Source organism: Pelmatolapia mariae, linkage group LG16_19 (assembly GCF_036321145.2).
Source record: "Pelmatolapia mariae isolate MD_Pm_ZW linkage group LG16_19, Pm_UMD_F_2, whole genome shotgun sequence".
NCBI classification, from domain to species: domain Eukaryota; kingdom Metazoa; phylum Chordata; class Actinopteri; order Cichliformes; family Cichlidae; genus Pelmatolapia; species Pelmatolapia mariae.
This window is the reverse complement of record NC_086241.1, coordinates 19,416,054-19,440,220: the sequence shown is the minus strand read 5'-3', so window position 1 is coordinate 19,440,220 and position 24,167 is coordinate 19,416,054. Positions and strand designations below refer to the sequence as shown.

The following is a 24,167-nucleotide window of genomic DNA, read 5'->3' as shown; positions in this document are numbered from 1 at the left end:
CGATTGACTTAGCATGCACTGACTTTGCTGGAAACATTGACGAGTAGTTACTCAACGATCCAGCGTCGAGGAGCTCTCAGCCACACTGCACACACACACCTGCCAATGCACAACCATGGAACACAGGACAGAAGCAGCACAGAACACATACATATAATATAATAATAATAATCATAGTCCATACTGCTCACGGACCTCGAGTCCCTGGAACCGGGTCCGTGACAAAAACAAAACAAGAAAAACCCCACTCTTTTCTCAGACAGCGCAGACAGCAAGGATTTTGGTCCTCCCCGTGATCGCCGTTGTTTTGATGTACATTTAAGGTAAAGCCACGTGTGTTTCCGTCCGTTAGGCTGTTTAAAAGGCTGAACAGAAACCATGCTGTATCCTTAATTCACTCTTATGTCTGAAAGATTTTATTCCCACCCCCTGTCACTATGCTCAGCCATTTTCAGCCCGCCTCCTTCTTTCTTTCTTTGCTAGACTCACAAAAGAATCATCGGTCCTGTTGTGTTCTAACATTTTTGGGCTGTGGACTTTTTTCTCCCGGAAGTTGGAATGTGTAAATATTATGATTAGTGGACAGCAATGATTAGCGGATGGATGGAGCTGCTTCCTTTTGTGGCAGTTTCTGCCACAGCATACCGTCCATATGTGACTCTGCGCTACTACGTGTCCTTCTCGTGACGTTGTCTCTTCTATGTGCTGATGTAGAAGGTATTTTGTAGTGCCTAGGCTGCGATGAACTGAATTTAAATGTTGTATTTGTCCACTGCAGCTTCTTATTTTAACATTCAAGCTTCAGAGATTTGGCTTACAAGCAAGGGCGTCGATTTGGCATGGACGGAAGGGACACGTCCCCACCAATATCCAGCGATTACTGAATTGTCCCCACCAATAATTTGATCTCTTCGAGTAAAGAAAAACAAACCCGATAGAAAGAAAGAAAAAACGATCTGTCAACGTCTCATTCACCCAGCGGTGCAGAAAGAGTTAAATTACGTTCTCTACTGGAGTCCTACCTCATGTGACAAATATGGCCAATGTGATTGGCTGTGCCTTTCAGGGAGCTCTGTTTAGTTTTAGCAGCGGCAAGCCTGCGCTGGACCTGCAAGGAGGAGAGGAGGACGGTAGTAAAAAGGAAGAACCTGGATATAAGAAAGTATTTTTCAAAGAAACCTGTAAGTCACTTAAAGTCAAGTTCACTCATAAAATGTGTCCGTCATAATAACGTTACAGGCTATGCTAGGCTTTGGCCCACATCAGTCTAAAATTGTATGTAACCATGAATAACGTGTTTTGGAAACTAACTGCACAACAGGCAGCACTATTAGTTATCTCAGTCTCAGAGCAGCATTTCTAATTTTGATTGAAACTGTCAGAGAAAACTGCAGCCTCGAGCAAGCCAGGATATTAGTTTACAGAGGCTCTTAAAATTATATGTCTAACGTTAAAATGTTGGTGACACAATAATTTCATCCTAATAGTGTTGACATATTCATAGGGTTCATTTTTGAGACAAAATATCATGAGGTAGTCGTGATTTTGCAAATATTTCAACTTGTAGTGCAGTTTGCACAAATTGTTTTAAAAATGCACTCACCCTACAAACATTACTTATGCGTCAAGATCTGCACAAAGTGACAAAAACACTGAAGCAGCTCCACATTTTATTCTTATTGTCATGTATGTCCTATTTGTCAGATGACAGAAGAACCAACACAAAGCTCAGAGAGTAACGGTGATACAAGATCACAGGTGGAATTGGATGATGACTTGTTGGTTCATGACTGTATTTGAAGCACATGTGTGACTGCATGTATGTGGAGTGTCTCACTGTTATTTATCAGGTGACAGAGGCAGCTCTGCCATGTTGTAGCTCGGACAGAGGTGAACAGGCGAGGTCACAGGTGACTGACTGATGATTTGGTGCTATAGATTAACTAGTATTTATTATCATGACAGTTGTTAGGCTGCTGATGTAAATTGATTCATTAGTGTATATTTGACAAAGAATCTGAATTGACATGTCTCACTTTTTATATGGCACGAATCAATGTGTTATTTTATCAGGTGGCAAGGTGTCCTAGTGCAGTCAGAGGGAGGAGCCAGGGCCAAAGGTGAGGCACATCAAGCACAGAATAATAATTTTAATCTGAGGATAAAACGCATGTACTCAGGCTGAAAGAAGCTTCAGTGCTCTCAGAAGACTAAAAACATGGCTAAGGTTAACAATGACTCAAATGAGATTAAACAATGCTGCTGTATGCCATGTTCACCAGGAGAGACTGGACAGTATAGATGTAAAACAAATATGCCAGCAGTTTATCTCAGTTAACAAGAGGAGAAGGCATGTATTTGGCTCCTTCACATAGTGGACATTGAGTTGTTGTGTGGGGCACCAGTAGTCCATGTCTGTTGCTGTAACAGTAGTTCATGTTTAGAATAAAAAATCCCAGCTCACTGATTTGATCGGGGCAACAGTGTGCCTAAACTGTTGCATGATTTTGCTGAGAGATCTTTTACTTTGTGGTAATCTTAGATGAGTAGTTTTATGGACAAAAACCACCAGGTCATTCAGTGTTCCCTTAGTGCTAATGTATCAGAGATGTTGGTGTACTGTAACTGAAGTAATGTTGTTAAGTCCTTCAAGTCATATTCTTTTATTGTCATGACTGTATTTGAAGCTATTTTTATTTTTGTATGATACCTGATTTATATGGAATATAGCTGAAGTAAACTAAAGTCTAAAATACTTAGTCATTTGTTTAATAGTAATTTAACATTATATAATTCACATATAAAACTATGAATTGTGATTTTAAATGGTTTAAAAGCATGTAGAATAGCATATGTAGGCAAGTATATTTCTCCTCTTTTTTATTAAGAAGCAAAAACAAAAAGGAAAAAAAAAGAAAGAAACAGGGCAGGGTTCGGTGGTTGAATCATTCGTCCCCACCAATGCCAGAACCAAATCTACGCCCTTGCTTACAAGACATATGGCGTCAATGTGCGCTGCAGGGTCTTATTACGTTTTTTTTTTTTTTTAACGAACTTTGTTGTTCATCAAACTGAATGGTTGTGTATCATCATTTATTATCTATTTGTTACATATGCATATTTAACTTGAAATCGATGGTTTCTGCTTGTATGTAGTTAACTAAGGGCATGGTAAGGACGCTGGAGAATATTGTTTTCATTCCTCTGTTAAGGAGAGTGGAGGTGGGTGTTTTTAGGGCCATTTTCCTATGCTTTGATGCATGACTACTCACATAACCTTGACTGGCTCACATCGAGTTAAGAAAATAAGCTGTGTTACGTTACCTACTAGACATCTGTGTATTTTCTTATTTTGATCATTTGATGAACAAAACAAGTTTCAAGCTTGAGTAGATTTAACACTCCAGAAACTAGTTAAGAATATTTATCATAGTTATTTTTCAATGTCTACCCAGCTTAATTTCAAAATTTGTTTAAAAGATGAAGCATGCACACACGCAAAAACAAAAGAGTTCATCACACTTTGATATGAATGTAGGGGAGACCGGGGATAGTTGTAACATTTTTGACATTTCTGTCTGTAGCTTGGAGCTCTTTTAAGGTAGTGGATTCAAAATGTAATGCAAAGTATTTACATGTCTCTGCTATTAAATAGTGCAGCTATTTTCTCTGCAGCACAATTACCCATTGCATGGTATGCTCTCAAACACAAAGAGTGAAATTAACCCCATAGTCTGGGTTAGTTGTGACATATCCTGGGGTGAGATGTAACACAATGAAATAAGGGTACTGACAAAATCTTAAGATGTAATCTTTTTTATTTAACACCTGAATGCACTTATAAACATTTATGTAGCTGTTTGTGAGTGTGTGTAGGAGTGTGTGACAGAGTGCAGAAATATAGATTTTGAACAATACTGTAACAAAAAAAGATAACTTTTCACTAACTGAATTTTTCAATAATTTTGGTTGGCCTTCATTGAGTCTTCATTGGCTCGGTGGGGATTATAACCGACAACTCTTGCCACATTTGGACATAATAATTAACCTGAAAAAATGTAGCTGTGCACCAACTTCATCAAATGAACTGTATGTGTTTTTGTCAAGTTTTTAATCACCATCAGAATCACAGTGGTGACAGATGTATGGCTGTCCTGGAGTGCAGGCCTCATGAGCCCACAGTGCACAGGTCAGGCACTTAACCCAAGCTTCTTTTGGCTTTGAGTTATTGAAGTTTTCCATGCACACAATACAGAAATTCTCATCAGCATCTGAGGAATCTGTGTTGTCCTGTTCAGTGTTATTCATTTTCTGATTTTTCTTTCGTGATGTGGAAAGCTTGGATTGTTTTAGGTTTGTGGGAGTGGATTTGCCTTGTTTCTGGCACAGCCTCTTCTTTTGTAAACTTATTTTCCTGCTTCTCTGGTCTGCTTCAAGGGCCATCTTAACTGGTGTATCAGTGAGTATTGCTGTTTGTTTCCTTTTTCTTCCCGTTGAAGGGTTTTTTCTAGGTCCAGCTTTTGGTAAGGGTCGTACATCTTCTGGGTTAAAGCCCAAGGAGGTCTGTGGGTTTTCATCACAGCCTGATGAGGGAGCAGCTTGGAGGTCGGTTGGGAGACTGGAGACGTGAGCATCTGGAGGAGTGGTCATGTCGTCAGCTGTAGGACTGGTGAGATTAGCAGCAAGAGGAGCGGACTGTTGGTCAGCTGGAGAAATGTCCATATGGACTGCTGGAGAAGGACGATCTGTGACCTGTGATGGAGCAAAGTCACTGTCCTCAAATATGTTTGGATTGTATGGCCAAATTCCACAGCACTGGAATCCAGCCTGTATATTCTTTGGTGTAGCTGCTGCTGGAAGTGCCGTCCTGACAAGACCTGGTATTTCATATATTGTCATGGTCTTTCCTGGATTCATTCTCATCCAGGAATCACTTGCACTGTTCACCATCTTTTTCAGTGGGCCATAAACACTCCTGTCAAGTGGTTGGAGTTTGTGACTGCAGTGAGGGGGAAATGTAAGCATCACAATTCCATTGCTCTTGCAGAAGTCAATGGCTGCAATTGACAGGTGTGAACTGTGGTTATCCATGAGAAGAATCACTTTTTTTCATTGCTGACCTTGGTGTGGTTTGCAAAATGCTTTAGAAAGATGAGGAACTCTGTTTCTTGCATCCATCCTGACTTATTTCCACTGCCAATACTTCCTACTGGCCCATCTCTGACAAAGTGGTCTGCATAACGTATGCGTGGGAACACAAACATTGGAGGAATTGTGTTGCCAATGGCATTAACTGCACATGCAAGGGTGACCAGTGAACCTCTCTCTGCTGATGTCATTGCTCCAACTTGTTTAGTGCCACGTTTTGCAATCACTCTGTCCGGGGTTTGCACAGTTGTTATGCCAGTCTCATCAATATTCCATATGTCATTTGCTGTTAAGGTGTGTCTCTTTAGCACTTCATCAAATTTTTTGAAAAACAATGCGACATTGTGTTGATTAAAACTGGTGGCCCGTGCCAGACTTGTAGCCTCAGCACTTCTAATGGACAAAGTTGGGTTTTGTTTCATGTAGGCTGAGAACCAGTCTTGTCCAGCCCTTGAGAATTTGTCCCATGACTTTGGATATTTGCATCCATGTTTCACTGCAAGCTGATATGCCAGTTCTTTTACCTGTAATTTTAATCACGAAATATGGTAGTATTTCTGATATACTATATTTTTAATTGCTACCATTACAAATTTCTAACTTTCCCTTGTCTTATCCTTTATTGCTTCCTATCTGCTTACCTCACGTGGACATAGTCCATAAAATGCATCTGCAGCTCTCATCAGGTATTCTGTTAATTCCTTCTCTTGTTCATCAGTGAAGACCTTCTTTCCACTATGGTATCCTACACGTGGGAGTTCCATTGCTCCCTGCTCTTCCAGCTTCATCCTCTCTTTACAAAATCGGTGCAAAGTGACATGGCAAATGCCATACAATTTTGCCACAGATCTGGTGGACTTTCCCTGATTTCTAACATCATTTGATGCTCTCTCCAAAATACTGAGAGGCACCCCTCGGTCAGTCTGTCTTTTCCATGACCTAGGCATACTGTAATTCAAAGAAAACAAAAAAATATGAGTTAAAGTAATAGTGGGGTAAGTTGTAACATTTGCATGGTTGTTACAACTAACCCAGGCTGTTGCTGTTACAACTGACCCAGACTCCTATAGCCACGATCTAGCTCGCATTACAGCTAACACCTAAAACATTAGCACTAAAGACATGCACAGAATATATCCCCATAGACATACAAATAACATAATTTAAGTTTGATGGGTTTAACTGCAAAGCAGTTAGTGCTATTAGAAAATGAAATAAAGTCAAAAAACTTACTTTTTGGCTTACAAATTAGTTTTTTTCTTCTAAAATTGTCTGTGTTTGTCGAAGGGTGCTGATTTTTCACCAGTGATAGAAGAACTGAATTGCGCATGTACAGAGTGAATCACATGATTTGAAACTTAGCCCTCATTGGAGAAATTAGAAGTGTTACAACTGACCCACGTTACAACTATCCCCGGTCTCCCCTACTTGGATTCTCTTTTGTTTCTATTTTCAGCTGTGCCTTAATCACGTTTTCTGTACTTTACAGCTCTCCAGGTGATTGGTGGAAGTGTGACAGTGGAACAAGGAAGTACCGCTATCTTATCGTGCTATGTTACTGGTACCAATGATGACCTGACACAAATTACCTGGCAGAGGAGGACGAGAGAAAAACCTCATAATGATAATTTTCTGACGATCTTCCCCAGAGATGGACCATTGTTTGTCAATGGAGGTGATGATCAATTTAAATATATCGGGAATTTTAATGACAAAAATGGAACTCTTCAGTTGTCCAATGTTGCCCTGAAGGATGAAGGCAGCTACACGTGCATCTTCACCTTGTTTCCCAGTGGAGATCAAAAAACTGAGATACCTCTAAACTTGCTTGGTATAAAGAAAAACTTTATTTAAAATATTCTGGGTGTTTGCGTGTGAGACAGACATTTCACTATGTTGCTCGCATGTTGACTAATTGTGTGCTGTAAATCTCCTAGTGCCTCCTTTCACAAACGTCAAGGACAATCTTCCCACTTTTGGCATAGAAGAGGTTTTATTTGCTACCTGCACGGCTGCTGGCTCTAGGCCTCCTGCAGAGGTAAAATGGCTCACTGGTGCTTTGACAGAAAATGTGAGGACGACAACGAACTCCACACAGCATAACAACGGTACGACTACCACAGTCAGCTCTCTGTTTGGCGTACCTATGAGAGAGATTAACGGTCACCAGGTCCAGTGTGTCATCAGCGGTGACTCCCTGTCTACAGAAAGAAGTCTGCCCTTCACCATACAGGTCTACTGTGAGTATCAACTGCTTATGTAGTTTATTATTTGTCTTCTTTTGTGTTGTTGTTGACTTAACAGTTTTGATTATTTAATCAAATATTAAAAGTACACAGGCACACCCAGGATTAACTGATTAAACTGCAACTGCAGCTACAAAGCAATACTATAGAACTTAATTACTTGCTACCAGTTAATCTTTATTATCTACTCATGCAACAGAAATAGTTTCATAAATTGTGGATAAAATAAAAGTAATAGCTGCACTTTTTTTAAACTATACCCTGCATCTTTGTTTTGAACAGTTGACATGGTTTTGCTTTTTTTCCTTTGTTCATGAGTTGATTTTTTTGTTTTGCTTTTTGTTTTTCCCAGTATGGGATACCAGCTTTATCCTTGCTCTCATGCTATTGTCACTCACCCATGTTTTCACAATAGCTGGATAAAGATTTTGCGAAAGATGAGACGAGTAATGGAACCTGATCTGTGTCCTGAGCAGTGTTGGGACTAACGCGTTACAGTAACTACCAGTAGCGGTTTTTGAAACGGGCGACACGGGCGGTTGCCCGGGGCGGCATCGTGGTGGGGGGCGGCATCACGGGCATCGGCAAGAAAAAATTAAAAAATTGCTCGTACTCATGCTGCCCCGACATCAGCCAGTGCGTATTGGGAATGGCATAGGCACCGATCTGTTTTCTATCGCCCATTTGCTGGGAGTAAGGGCGCACTCCGTTTGCGAGGTGCACCTGCTGCTTGCGGCACAGGGAGGAGAGGGCGGGGCGGCGGGGGATTCTCTGGCTGGCGGGAGCAGCATCTAATAACCAACTCGCAAAATAAAACAAAATAAAAACAAACCAACAAACACAAAAACACCAGACATTATGATACAGACTTATAATTTGCACCGATGTTTTTTCGAAATTCTGTACGCGAAAAGTGAGCGCGAGAGCCCTCGGTGCGCCTGCTTACTGCTGAAGACAAAGTAAACTTTATTGTCATCTCCGCTACAGTACATGTAGAGAGACGAGACAACGAGGCTCCAGTTACAGCAGTGCAAGTAAACAAACAATAAATATAAGAAGAGTAAGAAAATAAATATACAGTTTAGGACTAGAGGTATAGGGATCAATAACAATTTAAAATGTATAATTTACAGTTTGATGATTTAATGTCTCACATACAACCTGTTGACAGGGGAGGGGGGCCGGCTGCTTCCAAATAAAGCACATTTCATGTAACTCCAAGCCCGTTATGTATTTATGGTTTGAATCCTGGGTCGTGCGAAATCCCAGAAGTACACCTTAGACAAAGTGAATCTGTGAACTAAGGTGTAGGTCTGTTAGGTTATGCTGTGGTGATCTTCGAGTTTGGGGATTTGTGTTCATACTAGAGTGCAAAATTAAAACCAATGGAAGATGGACAAGAAAAGTTCAAAGCCATCAGGTGATCAGTTTAGAAAAAATAGAAAAGAAGAGGAGAAATGAGCAAAAGATACAGGTAAGCAGATGTGTCATTGGATAATGGCAGGTCATCCTGAAACAATCAGAATCAGAATACTTTATTAATCTCTAAGGAAATAATGTGGGTTATAGTTGCTCCAAAAAGAAATGGTAAAAATACTAACAGTAACAGACTAAACTCCAAACAATACATTATGTTACAGATTTTAATATTAATTAGTCATTGTCAGTTGTTGATTTGTCCTGTTCTCATTGTATGACGAATTATGATGGCTGTTTGGTAGCTGTTTGCATACAGTGCAAACTCTCGCTCTTCATATGTGTGTGTGTGTGTTTCTCTGGTGAAATTCAGTATGGTTCCGACAACAGTTTTATGTTAATGTACAATCCTTAATATGTTTTATGTTTGTGTGTGTGTGTGTGTGGGGGGGGGGGGGGGGGGGGCGCCAGAGGGAGTGTCCGCCCAGGGCGCCAAACAGGCAAGGACCGCCACTGGTAACTACGTTATTATTGTGGTAACGAGCACGGTAACTAGTTATTATACCAAAATCAGGAACGCGTTAATCGTTACTGGGATTTAGATTTATTCGTTACTTCGTGTGGTGGCTATCGCGGAACTTCCACAGATTCAGTAACATTAGCAAGTGGTGGAGGTCAGCAGGTGGATGAGGGAAAGGGGAGGCAGGAGGAGCAGAGACCCGAGGCGGCCGCCGGTCGGAGTGTCCGCCCAGGGCGCCAAACAGGCAAGGACCGCCACTGGTAACTACGTTATTATTGTGGTAACGAGCACGGTAACTAGTTATTATACCAAAATCAGGAACGCGTTAATCGTTACTGGGATTTAGATTTATTCGTTACTTCGTGTGGTGGCTATCGCGGAACTTCCACAGATTCAGTAACATTAGCAAGTGGTGGAGGTCAGCAGGTGGATGAGGGAAAGGGGAGGCATTAGGAGCAGAGACCCGAGGCGGCCGCCGGTCGGAGTGTCAGGTGAACTGAACTTCAGGTAAGAAGTTATGACCTGCAGTCTATCTGGGTCAGATATAAACCAAGTTAAGGTGTAGTTAATTTTCGTTGTGCTGACTTTTTCGTACTGGGTACTAGCTAGCATGACGGGGTTTCTATACAGCTCGGTGGGTGCTATGATGTTACTGATAGTGAACTTTATTTTGTTCATAAGGTTAATTATTAGAGTTGCCAAACATCCCGTAAAAAACGGAATCATTCCGTATTCAGAGAAAATATTACGCGTTTCGTATTGAGGTGAAAAGGAACACAGTTTGTCCCGTACTTCAGCTCCAATTCCAGCATTGCAGTTAAGCCAGCCTCCACTTTGTTTTACGTTCCCTGTGTATTCAAAGTATTATGGCAAAAGACGTGGAAACCTGATTTCAAAATAAAAGCTCCTGAAGCATGACTTCTAAATAAAAACCAACTTCCAGTAAATTAAGAGCACATTCACAAATATCAATTAGTCTTGTTTGCACACTCTAATGTTGGATTTCAAAGTAAAAGCCCTCTGAATGTTTATTTTTGAACTACTTTTTCAATTAATTCAGAATGGAAAATTCACATTTCCACAGACTAGTTGCAGTCTATATTGACAGTATACAGCCCCATAGTGATACCATGTCAATATCAATCATTCTTATTTTCCCTTTCAAAATAATGGCCCTTTCAAATTGACCATATATCAGTGTGAGCTTTCAATGACTTCAGAAAGCTATAAAATGGAAAATTGCTGTTTCCACAGAATAATTACTATCTATATTGACAGTATTCCATCCCACAGTGATACCAGGTTAATCTCAGGTCATTATGATTTTGCCTTTCAAAATAAGAGCCCTTTCAAATTGCACATATGGGAAATAATCTTTCAATGAATTCTGATTTCTCTAAAAAGACAAATTCTTGTTTCCACAGGATAATTTCAATCTGGCTCAAGAGTATGCAAACCCACAGTGATACCATATCAATTTCAAGTCATTCTGATTTTGCCTTCCAAAATAAAAGTCTTTTCAAGTTGCCCATATACAACCTACTCTTTTAACGAATTCAGAATGCTCTAAAAAGGAAAATTGCTGTTTCCACAGGATAATTTTACTTTAGATCAACAGTATACAACCCCACAGTGACACCATATCAATATCAAGTCAGTCTGATTTTGCCTTCCAAAATTAATGGCCTGTTGAATTTGAACATTTAAGACCTAACTTTCAGTGGTTTCAGAATGCTCTAAAAAGGAAATTTTCTGTTTCCACAGGGTAATTCCACTTTAGATCAATAGTATACAACCCCACAGTGATACCATATCAATATCAAGTCATTCTGATTTTGCCTTCCAAAATAAAAGCCTTTTCAAATTCACCATATATGACCTACTCTTGGAACGAATTCAAAATGCTCTAAAATGGAAAATTTCTGTTTCCACAGGATAACTCCACTTTAGATCAACAGTGTACAACCCCACAGTGATACCATATCAATATCAAGTCAGTCTGATTTTGCCTTCCAAAATAAAACACTTTTCAAATTGACCATATAGGACTTACTCTTGGAACGAATTCAAAATGATCTAAAATGGAAAATTTCTGTTTCCACAGAATAATTCCACTTTAGATCACCAATATCCAACCCCACAGTGATACCATATCAATATCAAGTCAGTCTGATTTTGCCTTCCAAAATAAAAGCCTTTTCAAATTGCCCATATATGACTTACTCTTTGAACGAATTCAAAATGCTCTAAAATGGAAAATTTCTGTTTCCACAGGATAATTCCACTTTAGATCAACAGTGTACAACCCCACAGTGATAACATATCAATATCAAGTCAGTCTGATTTTGCTTTCCAAAATAAAAGGCTTTTCAAATTGCCCATATATGACTTACTCTTTGAGCGAATTCAAAATGCCCTAAAATGGAAAATTTCTGTTTCCACAGGATAATTCCACTTCAGATCAATAGTGTCCAACCCCACAGTGATACCATATCAATTTCAAATAAGTCTGATTTTGCCTTCCAAAATAAAAGTCTTTTCAAATTACCAAGATACGACCTACTCTTTTAACGATTTCAAAATGCTCTAAAAATAAAAATTGCTATTTCCACAGGATGCATCCACTTTAGATCAAAAGTAACCATCCTCGCCATGTTACCATATCAATTTCAAGTCATTCTGATTTTGCCTTCCAAAATAATGGCCTGTTGAAAATGCCCATAATTTACCTAACTTTCAGCGATTTCAGAATGCTCTAAAAAGGAAAATTTCTGTTTCCACAGGGTAATTCCACTTTAGATCAATAGTATCCAACCCGACAGTAAAACCATGTTAATTTCAAGTTGGTCTGATTTTGCCTTTCAAATTAATGGCCCGTCGAATTTGCCCATATGTGATATACTCTTTCAATTATTTCAGAATGTTTTAAAAATGAAAATTGCTGTTTCCACGGGATAATTTCACTCAAGATCGACAGTCACTCAAGATCGACTATCACGGGGATATCAAGTCAATTTCAAGTCGCCTTGATTTTGCCTTTCAAAGTAATGGCCCGTTGAAATTTCCCATGTATGACCCACTCTTTCACTGACTTCAGAATCCCATTAAAAGCAAAGTTGCTGTTTCCACAAGATCATTTCACTCTACATTGACAGTATACAACCCCATAGTTTTATCACGTCAATATCGTAATTATAATTGTTTATTTGGTACTTTTAATAATTAAACGCGGATGCTGTTAACAGGACAATTACTATTTCCACTAAGTAATTGGAGTTCATGCAAACCATACACAACCTCTACAGTGGTAACATCTCAATCTCAAATCAATCTCGTTTTGCATTTCAGAGTAAAAGCCTTTTGACTTTGTTTATAGGAGCTTGTCTTTCCATAACTTCAGAATGGCATTAAATGGAAAGTTCCAGCTTCCACGAATTAATACCAGTTCATGCCAACACATATCATTGCATATAATCTAACAGTGGAGTCGGGAACAGTTTTTATAAAAAACCAGAGGTGCCAGACAATGGCTTACATACAAAAACAATAATTACAATAATTTATCTGATCACAGAGAAAAATTCCTAGCTCATCTGCTATTTGTATGAGAATTGAAAAGCCTGCAGATAATTATCTGAATCCAGTTGCTCAAGGTAAGAAAAGGTCCCAGTCTTTAGATTCCTGCCCATTCCTGAGACACGTTACAATTGCAGTGTCATCTGAGTATTTCTGGATTTGGCAAGACTAAAGATATATATTTGAAGTCTGCTGCATATAATAAAAAAAGTGGAGCCAGGACAATCTCTCTAGAGCCCCCATGCTCCTCAGTAATGTTCCAGAAATGCTGTTCCCCAACCTGACAAAGTTGTGTTGTTTCTGTCGAACCAGCTCTGTTTTCTCTATATTCAAATTTTTAACTTTGTAATCATATGCACTAGAGCTGATTTAATAGCTAAAAAATTGCCTTTACCGTGTGCTTGGTTAGCACTGTTGCCTCACAGCAAGAAGGTCCTGAGTTCAATTCCACCATCAGGCCGGGGTCTTTCTGTGTGAAGTTTGCATGTTCTCCCCGTGTTTGCGTTGGTTTTCATTTTCCTCCCACAGTCCAAAGACATGCAGTTTGTGGGGATAGGTTAATTGATTAATCCAAACTGCCCATAGGTGTGAATGTGAATTTGAGTGCAAATGATTGTCTGTCTCTGTGTGTTAGCCCTGCAGCAGACTGGCGACCTGTCCAGGGTGTACCTTGCCTCTGGCTATATGTACCCTGCATCTCCCTGGGATATGCTCCAGCACCCCCCACGACCCTGGATAGTATAAGTGGAAGAGAATGGATGGATGAAGCTAACTGACAGTATTTATAAAAGTCTTCAGTTGCAGAAATTAATATTAGACTTCTTTTTAAGGACCTTTTCAACATTTTCATTTTATACATGTTTCCATGAAGCAGTATTTTTTGGAAACACTAGAGATTTTGTTCCAGTCCATTGCTATTGCTATATATCTTTTATCTATATATTTATCTATGACGCTAGATCACACAAATCAATTAGCTAAACTAAAATCATAATGCCATGGTGACCTGTAATATTCGGCTTCAAAGTTCAAACATAACACAATTACCAAAGGCCTTCGAAACATGGTGTCTAACCAGATACTTGCTGAGAACAACATTGCCTTGGCCCTGGTGTGAGTCAGTAGATGTTTTAAATTGCAGTCTCAGATAAATGAGAATTTGGCTCCCTGGCACTTTCAACTCGCATGATGGCATTTGGCTGATAGTTCTTAAACCGTGATGGTGTTGTCTTCATCAATACAGGAGCCAGACAAAATAAGTTCCATAACACAAGCATCTTGTCTGGCTTCAGAAACAGATTGTGGATTTTACTGGGCTAGTCCCGAGAACACTGGCTGATACCACCATAACCTGTAACCTTCCTTGCCCTGGTCTAGTTTCTCAAGTTGTATGTAGCATAACCAGGCCAGAAGTCATAATCAAGTTGGGGGTGTTTGTCAGGTTTAAAGCCACAAAATACAGTCAAGGAAAAGGATCAACACATGATTAAATAATCAAAGGCTTAGTGATGTTTGGAGGCCATTGCTTGGTGTGGAAGAGGAAATGGAGAGCTGCAAACTGACTCCTTTTGAGAATTTTTTAAAACTCATATACTGTATATTAAGGCTGCTGACTGGTTGCCTGTCCCCTTAATCCCAGTAATGATCTTTATTAATTCCTGCGCATCCGTCATGCCTTTTTACTGACATTTGAGCTCCAGGCACTGATATTGAATTAGTTATTGAATATCAGTGCCTTTGCCCTTTAATATCCTTGATCCTCAGTTTTCCCAGAAAATAAAGAAATTACAAAACAGCTTGTAAAACATTTGCAGGGCAATTATTTTTAAATCCAAAATAAGAACGACTTGATTTTCACAGTGTACAACTTTGAGGGAGTATATTATTGATTTAGAGAAAAATTAGTCCATAGGAACAGGGATTTTCCTATTTAACAGCATTCTGAAGTCACCGAAAAGTATGGTCCCCGACTCCACTGTTAGATTATATGCAATGATATGTGTTGGCATGAACTGGTATTAATTCGTGGAAGCTGGAACTTTCCATTTAATGCCATTCTGAAGTTATGGAAAGACAAGCTCCTATAAACAAAGTCAAAAGGCTTTTACTCTGAAATGCAAAACGAGATTGATTTGAGATTGAGATGTTACCACTGTAGAGGTTGTGTATGGTTTGCATGAACTCCAATTACTTAGTGGAAATAGTAATTGTCCTGTTAACAGCATCCGCGTTTAATTATTAAAAGTACCAAATAAACAATTATAATTACGATATTGACGTGATAAAACTATGGGGTTGTATAATGTCAATGTAGAGTGAAATGATCTTGTGGAAACAGCAACTTTGCTTTTAATGGGATTCTGAAGTCAGTGAAAGAGTGGGTCATACATGGGAAATTTCAACGGGCCATTACTTTGAAAGGCAAAATCAAGGCGACTTGAAATTGACTTGATATCCCCGTGATAGTGTACACTGTCGATCTAAAGTGGAATTATCCCGTGGAAACAGCAATTTTCATTTTTAAAACATTCTGAAATAATTGAAAGAGTATATCACATATGGGCAAATTCGACGGGCCATTAATTTGAAAGGCAAAATCAGACCAACTTGAAATTAACATGGTTTTACTGTCGGGTTGGATACTATTGATCTAAAGTGGAATTACCCTGTGGAAACAGAAATTTTCCTTTTTAGAGCATTCTGAAATCGCTGAAAGTTAGGTAAATTATGGGCATTTTCAACAGGCCATTATTTTGGAAGGCAAAATCAGAATGACTTGAAATTGATATGGTAACATTGCAAGGTTGGATACTATTGATCTAAAGTGGAATTACCTTGTGGAAACAGAAGTGTTCCTTTTTAGAGCATTCTGAAATCGCTGAAAGTTAGGTAAATTATGGGCAATTTCAACAGGCCATTACTTTGGAAGGCAAAATCAGAATGACTTGAAATTGATATGGTAACATTGCAAGGTTGGATACTATTGGTCTGAAGTGGAATTACCTTGTGGAAACAGAAATGTTCCTTTTTAGAGCATTCTGAAATAGCTGAAAGTTAGGTAAATTATGGGCATTTTCAACAGGCCATTATTTTGGAAGGCAAAATCAGAATGACTTGAAATTGATATGGTAACATTGCAAGGTTGGACACTATTGATCTAACGTGGAATTAACTATTGATCTAACGTGGAATTACCCTGTGGAAACAGAAAGTTTCCTTTTTAGAGCATTCTGAAATCGCTGAAAGTTAGGTAAATTATGGGCATTTTCAACAGGCCATTATTTTGGAAGGCAAAATCAGAATGACTTAAAATTGATATGGTAACATTGCAAGGTTGGATACTATTGATCTAATGTGGAATTACCCTGTGGAAACAGAAAGTTTCCTTTTTAGAGCATTCTGAAATCGCTGAAAGTTAGGTAAATTATGGGCATTTTCAACAGGCCATTAATTTGGAAGGTAAAATCAGAATGACTTGAAATTGTCATTGTAACATGGCGAGGATGGATACTTTTGATCTAAGGTGAAATTATCCTGTGGAAACAGCAATTTTCCATTTTAGAGCATTTTGAATTCGTTAAAAGAGTAGGTCCTATATTGGCATTTTGAAAAGGCTTTTATTTTGGAAGGCAAAATCAGAATGCCTTGAAATTGACTTGGCAACATCGTGAGGTTGGATATTGGTGATCTAAAGTGAAATTATCCCGTGGAAACAGCAATTTCCCATTTTAGAGCATTCTGAAATCTTTAAAAGAGTAGGTCGTATCTTGGCAATTTGAAAAGGCTTTTATTCTGGAAGGCAAAATCAGACTGATTTGATATTGATATGGTATCACTGTGGGGTTGGATACTATTGATCGAAAGTGGAATTATCCTGTGGAAACAACATTTTTCATTTTTAGAGCATTTTGAAATCGTTAAAAGAGTAGGTCATATATGGTGAATTTGAAAAGGCTTTTATTTTGGAAAGCAAAATCAGGCTGACTTGATATTGATATGGTATCACTGTATGGTCGGATACTTTTGATCTGAAGTGGAATTACCCTGTGGAAACAGCAATTTTCATTTTTAGAGCATTCTGAAACCACTGAAAGTTAGGTAAATTATGGGCAATTTCAACAGGCCATTAGTTTGGAAGGTAAAATCAGAATGACTTGAAATTGATATGGTAACATCGTGAGGTTGTATACTGTTGATCTAAAGTGAAATCATCCTGTGGAAACAGGATTTTTTCTATTTAGAGCATTTCGAAATTGTTACAAAAGTAAGTCATATATGGGCAATTTCAATGGGCCATTACTTTGGAAAGTAAAATCAGACTGACTTGATATTGACATGGTATCACTGTGGTGCTTTATACTGTAAATACAGAGTGAAATTACCCTGTGGAAACAAGAATTCTTCTTTTTAGAGCATTTTGAAATCGTTAGAAGAGTAAGTCAAATATGGGCAATTTCAAATTTCTGTGGTTGGATAGTGTTGATACAAAATGCAACTAGTCTTTGGAAATATGACTTTTGCTTTTAAGAGCATTCTGAAGTCATTGAAAGAGTAGTTCAAAAATGAAAAGTCACAGGGCTTTTACTTTGAAATCCAAAATAAGATGGCCTTGATATTGACAGGGCGCTATTAGGGTACAATGTTGTGTCATGTAGATCTAACATTAAAGTTTGTAAACAAACCTAAATTATATGTTATTATGTTCTTAACATATCTGTTAATTCACTCGAAGTTGGCTTTTATTTTGAAATCCGGTTTCCACATCCATTCCCGTAATACTTTGAATACACAGGGAACAGAAAACAAACTGGAGGCTGGCTTGACTGCAAGTCTCGAATTGGAGGCTGGCTTGACACAAGTAAAAAAAGACACAAAGCTGGAGTTATTCCGTTTCTTTGCTGCAGAGCTGCCTCTTCTTCTCTCATCCTCTCCCCTCCCTCTCCCGTTTCTACTTCAGTCATGAAACTGATCAATGATCAGCTGATCGCCTTTTCTCTTTTGTTTGTTTATCGCCCACTATGCGCCAGAAAGAAGAAACCAGCGGATGTCGCGTTAAACAGCAGCACGTTTAAGCTTGATCAGCTGTTGTTAGAATTTATTTAATATTACTTTCTAGTATCAGTTGATATTTGCTGGAGCCACAGCTGTAAAAGCTGCTGGTCATGATATCGGTTTGGTTATCTGGTGAGAGGGAAACATGAAGATGAAACCAGGAGATGTCCTTACTGAATCATCAGAGCTGAACAGGTGATGGAGAAACAGGTTTACCTTTTAGGTGACATGAATGAGTTGAAGGGAAGTTATGAACTGTTTCTGAGAGACAAATAACACCAGGATCCTTTTCTAAGTAGCTGGCAGCTGGTAACTGTGCAGGGGCGGGTCTAGCAAAGTGTTGCCAGGGGGGCCAGGTAGGGCATTAGCAGGGAGAGGGGGGCACAAAGAAGTACATTTCTTTCTTATTCTCATTTAAAATATCTACCATTAAAAAAAAAATTATCTGAATCTTACAACAAACGATTGATAGATTGATACATATATACCATCAAAACAGTGTACATCACTGTCACAACGGCGTTTGTTTTCATTCAAAGGCTTTATGATTTTTCCTATAATGGTGGGCCGGTCAGTCAAAACGCCCGGGCCAATTTTTTGTCCCAGTCCAGCCCTGTATGCAGCTCATCTGCAGTCTGGTGTTACCTACATCTTCCTATTCAGAAGGCAGAATTTCCGAGTTCTGAGTACAATCGAAAGCACCACGACTGCAGTTTTTGTGTTGGATGTAAAAAGCGCACATGACGCTGTGACGTAGGCTAGAATCATGTCGGCGATCAACGACGGTCCAGGCATGGGATTTCTCTCGTGGAAATATACAGATTATTTTTTCCTCTCTATTGGTAGGTGGCACAGTGCACTTGTGGCAAGTAAGCAAGCTAGAAGACTGGCAATCTTGCTGGGTATCCAGTTACAGAAGCAACACATTAACAAGAGAATTCTGAGTAAAAGCAAAGTTACTTTCCCTAGTAACGAGTAACTTGAAGTAACTGAGTTACTTTTGATAGAAGTAACTAGTAATGTAACTAAGTTACTAATTTAAAGTAACTTACCCAACACTGGTCCTGAGACAGAACCACCCAGTTCAACTGAAATGCAGCAAACTCAGTAAAGTTTTGCATCAGTGCGTGTACCAGCAAGGCTTTGGTAGGGGAAAAGTAGAACTAAAACTGTCTTTAATCAAAGTCCAACTGTGTTTTTTTTAACTTACTAGCAGTTGTGCAATGCACTATCTACATTGCTCATGTGAAATATGGGTTTGCACTATATATTTGCTCTCGGTAAGAGTGCAGATGTTCAGGTTGAAAAAAATTACTGTCAGCAGCTAAAGGCAAGTGACACAACACCATGGTGCACAGACTAGCTTAAACCTATTTCTAAAGCTTGACAACGACTTCATTTGTTTCGGATCTATCCAGTGAAGCAAAAATACTTGAAGCTGTTTTCAAAGTTAAAGCATGCTCTTCCAGTATTGTGGGCTCTTTTTTTAAATGACACGGTTCATCTGTGGTGTTCTATTTCTGGTTGAAATCCCCATAAAGGCCATGCTTTTTAAATTGGCCAACGACATGCGTGAATGTGTATGAAAGGATCTCTCCTTGAAACTACATGAAAAGTACCCAAAATGCATTTCTTTGTTTGTTTGTTTTTTACATATTAACACAGGTCACCCTTTCTTTCTTCTTTTTTTTTGCAGTTTCTCCCACAGAAGTGAACATTAGAGTGATTTCAGAGGACTCGTTCGAGTGTGTGACAGAAGCCAAACCAAATGCAAACTTTATCTGGAGCAGGTAAAGTAGTTTGAATATTGGTTTCAGTTGAAATATTCATTTCATTTCACGGGAGTGGTAATAATAAAGGCACCGAGTCTTATATAGTGCTTGTCTACTCTCCTGGAGCACTCAAAGTGCTTTATACTCACTCATTCACATAAGCACTTTCTCCTATGCTTTTTAAGTGCTCACTAGTTAACATTTACACACCAATGGATGCAACTTGTTAGTATCTGGCCAGTATCTTCCCCAAGCATGCTTGGCACTGAGACTGGGGAACCAGGGACCAAACCACCAACCTTCCATTCAGTAGATGACCTTCTCTACCTACTGAGCTACAGCCACCCCCCAGGAAAGAGTGTTATCACCAAGCACATGTCAGTAAAGACGTTATCTGAAGTTCTGTGTACAAGTCGATCAATTTGTTCGCCAAACAAGACAGTTAGCTGTGAGCACACCATATCCTCATAGTTCCACTGGTTTTGCTATTTTCAAGCAGGCCTGTGGTTTAACCTCCTAAGACCCGAACTCTTCCACGGCATGCATTTTTAATTTCTCTTTGATATTTGGGCATATTGGGACCTGATGAATGTAAAAAGAAAGAATTACCAGATTTTCTTTTACCTAATTTTTGTTTCTAAGAAACTAGAGAGCTACATATGAGGATATTCATTTAAAATTTCGATAGAACAGTTGCAGTATAATGTCCTCGTAAGTGGATATCAGGCCCTTGTAGAGCAAAATTTAGTATTTTGGTCTAAATAACCCAAAATGTGATGTCCACATACAGGTCCTTCTCAAAAAATTAGCATATTGTGATAAAGTTCATTATTTCCTGTAATGTACTGATAAACATTAGACTTTCATATATTTTAGATTCATTACACACAACTGAAGTAGTTCAAGCCTTTCATTGTTTTAATATTTATGATTTTGGCATACATAACTCATGAAAACCCAAAATTCCTATCTCAAAAAATTAGCATATTTCATCTGACCAATAAAAGAAAAGTGTTTTTAATACAAAAAAAGTCAACCTTCAAATAATTATGTTCAGTTATGCACTCAACACTTGGTCGGTAATCCTTTTGCAGAAATGACTGCTTCAATGCGGCGTGGCATGGAGGCAATCAGCCTGTGGCACTGCTGAGGTGTTATGGAGGCCCAGGATGCTTCGATAGCGGCCTTAAGCTCATCCAGAGTGTTGGGTCTTGCGTCTCTCAACTTTCTCTTCACAATATCCCACAGATTCTCTATGGGGTTCAGGTCAGGAGAGTTGGCAGGCCAATTGAGCACAGTAATACCATGGTCAGTAAACCATTTACCAGTGGTTTTGGCACTGTGAGCAGGTGCCAGGTCATGCTGAAAAATGAAATCTTCATCTCCATAAAGCTTTTCAGCAGATGGAAGCATGAAGTGCTCCAAAATCTCCTGATAGCTAGCTGCATTGACCCTGCGCTTGATAAAACACAGTGGACCAACACCGGCAGCTGACATGGCACCCCAGACCATCACTGACTGTGGGTACTTGACACTGGACTTCAGGCATTTTGGCATTTCCCTCTCCCCAGTCTTCCTCCAGACTCTGGCACCTTGATTTCCGAATGACATGCAAAAGTTGCTTTCATAAGAAAAACGTACTTTGGACCACTGAGCAACAGTCCAGTGCTGCTTCTCTGTAGCCCAGGTCAGGCGCTTCTGCCGCTGTTTCTGGTTCAAAAGTGGCTTGACCTGGGGAAAGCGGCACCTGTAGCCCATTTCCTGCACACGCCTGTACACGGTGGCTCTGGATGTTTCTACTCCAGACTCAGTCCACTTCTTCCGCAGGTCCCCCAAGGTCTGGAATCGGTTCTTCTCCACAATCTTCCTCAGGGTCCGGTCACCTCTTTTCGTTGTGCAGCGTTTTCTGCCACACTTTTTCCTTCCCACAGACTTCCCACTGAGGTGCCTTGATACAGCACTCTGGGAACAGCCTATTCGTTCAGAAATTTCTTTCTGTGTCTTACCCTCTTGCTTGAGGGTGTCAATGATGGCCTTCTGGACAGCAGTCAGGTCGGCAGTCTTACCCATGATTGCGGTTTTGAGTAATGAACCAGGCTGGGAGTTTTTAAAAGCCTCAGGAATCTTTTGCAGGTGTTTAGAGTTAATTCGTTGATTCAGATGGTTAGGTTAATAGCTCGTTTAGAGAACCTTTTCATGATATGCTAATTTTTTGAGATAGGAATTTTGGGTTTTCATGAGTTATGTATGCCAAAATCATCAATATTAAAACAATGAAAGGCTTGAACTACTTCAGTTGTGTGTAATGAATCTAAAATATATGAAAGTCTAATGTTTATCAGTACATTACAGGAAATAATGAACTTTATCACAATATGCTAATTTTTTGAGAAGGACCTGTATGTGGACGCCAGGTCCTAGGAGGTCAAAACTAGCTGTACAAGCTGAAGTGAACTCATTTTAGTTTTAAAGAGACATGAAGGTTACTTTCAAAAGTCTGACCTGCATAGATCCATCCACTCAATGTAGACCATAATTTATAAAACTGCCACCATTAACGTAGATGTTTAGCTTTTAGCACAACTCACATTTTTCTGCAGTCTCTGTACATTTAATACACATTTCACGTTCAGGTCTCGTTCATGTTTTTCCAGATCTGGCCAGTCTTTGCTGGAGTCTTCTGTCAAAGTAGACGGTGCAAAGCTACAACTGCTGAGCCTGACTTCTGCTCTAAATGGCCTTTATCAGTGTGAAGCATCTAACACATATGGAAGTAAACGTGGTCATCTCTATGTGCATGTGGCATCAGGTGAGGTCAACTTGGACTTAGCTGTGCAGTTTGTCCAAATCTTTTTGAACTGGTTTCTGATTTTTGGATTTTAGCTTTTGTGGATGTTGCATCATTCTGATTAGGGCTGGGCCATATCATACCGTTCATGGTAATACCGGTATAATGTTAGGCAACGATAAGAAAATGAAATATCGCGATAGAATATGGGTAAAGCAAAGGCAGTGCCTTTGTTTTCATACACACATGGCGGAAAAAGCGTGGCGGCGAGGGAGAATGAGAAGGGCGAAAGCGGATCGTTAATGTCATTTTAACAAGATTAACACTGACAGCACTAGTTTTAATACGACTTTGGTAAGTTATGAAGCAGCACCGCTTGATGGATTGTCGGAGCATTGTGGCTACCATAATCAGGAGCCTCGCAGAGTAAAACGTACTGTGCTTCAACATAATATTACCGTATTGTGTGTGTATAACCTCTTTTTAAGTTTTGTGGATATACATGGTTATGCTGAGGATATGTCGGCCCATTTCCACTGGAAATGCCTTTTGGTTAAACTGTCAGCAAGGAATTTGCAATTGCACTGTTAAATTTTTGTATAACTTTAATGCACATAAAAACAGCTGCTTGTTTAAGTGAAAATACATTGATGGGGTTTTTTTTGCACTAATAAAGGTTTGGAGTTGTAAAGTATTTTGTCTCACATAAATTATATCGTCAGTTATATCGTTATCACAAATTTTCAAATATATATTGTGATAAATATTTTTGGCCATATTGCCCTGCCCTAATTCTTATGTTGTTCTGTTTCATTTTCTGTGGACTTCTTTCAAAGGAAATAAATAGAAACTTGAACATCTACTATGACAGACAAATGATGGTCTTCTGTAGGCACTCCACCCACATATAAATAAGAGGTTAAGAATCGTTTGTAAGCAAATAGCTTAAGGAAATGATTGCCTAAACTTAGAGCCAGCATAAAACAGACAAGTTAATGGATGACTAATGCCCACCCAGTGCAGTACATATTACTCAAGTCAGTTCTACAATTTAAAACCTAAAGCATGTCTTAAATTATGATATATTCTGTTCATGGTCTTATGCCTTAGATTGTGTCAGTCTGAGAGATTCTGAATGTGCCGTGGGTGCATGTAGTCTTTTTTCGGCTGTTCTCCTTAGAGAAGCTATGAAAAAATACTTTAAAGAAAGAAAGTCTGGCTCCTTAAGACTAAACTATGAAAAAATGAGGATTGGCTCAAAAATCTTTGCTTCTTTTTTCAGACCGTTTAGGGATCAAACTATTTGCCTCATGCTCTAGCATCCTCCTCTTTCATGCCAACCTCCATGTCCTCTTTTATTACATTCATTAAACATCAGTGTTCCTCTTTCACTTTCTCTTTTCCTTCTGCCCGGGAACTAAATATTCATCATCTAAAATATGCACTCTCCCTCCTCTGCACACGTCCAAACTGTCTCAGTCTCTCTAATTTTGTCTCCAAACGTAGCTTCCCCTCTGATTTACTCATTTCTAATCATGTCCATCCCAGCCATTCCTGATGAAAATCTGAGCATCTTCAACTTAACATCCTGTCTTTTTTTGCAATGCCACCATTTGCAAACCATATAGCAGTATCATAGCTTTCACCAT

The 24,167-nt window shown here is 39.2% G+C and overlaps 1 protein-coding gene across 3 annotated transcripts in view; it reads left to right on the top strand.

Moving 5' to 3' along the window:
- Positions 1–494: 494 nt before the first annotated feature.
- The window catches only part of LOC134646151 (poliovirus receptor-like), a 43,424-nt gene continuing 19,751 nt past the window's right edge, over positions 495–24,167 (top strand). For 2 of the 3 annotated variants that reach the window (XM_063499886.1, XM_063499887.1), the window contains exons 1-5: positions 495–717; positions 6,638–6,979; positions 7,086–7,388; positions 19,655–19,748; positions 22,385–22,539. In XM_063499886.1, coding sequence (XP_063355956.1) covers positions 600–717; positions 6,638–6,979; positions 7,086–7,388; positions 19,655–19,748; positions 22,385–22,539 — 1,012 coding nt within the window. In that variant the 5' untranslated portion in view covers positions 495–599. The remainder of the gene's footprint in view (positions 718–6,637; positions 6,980–7,085; positions 7,389–19,654; positions 19,749–22,384; positions 22,540–24,167) is intronic. The other variant, XM_063499888.1, reaches the window with a different exon arrangement.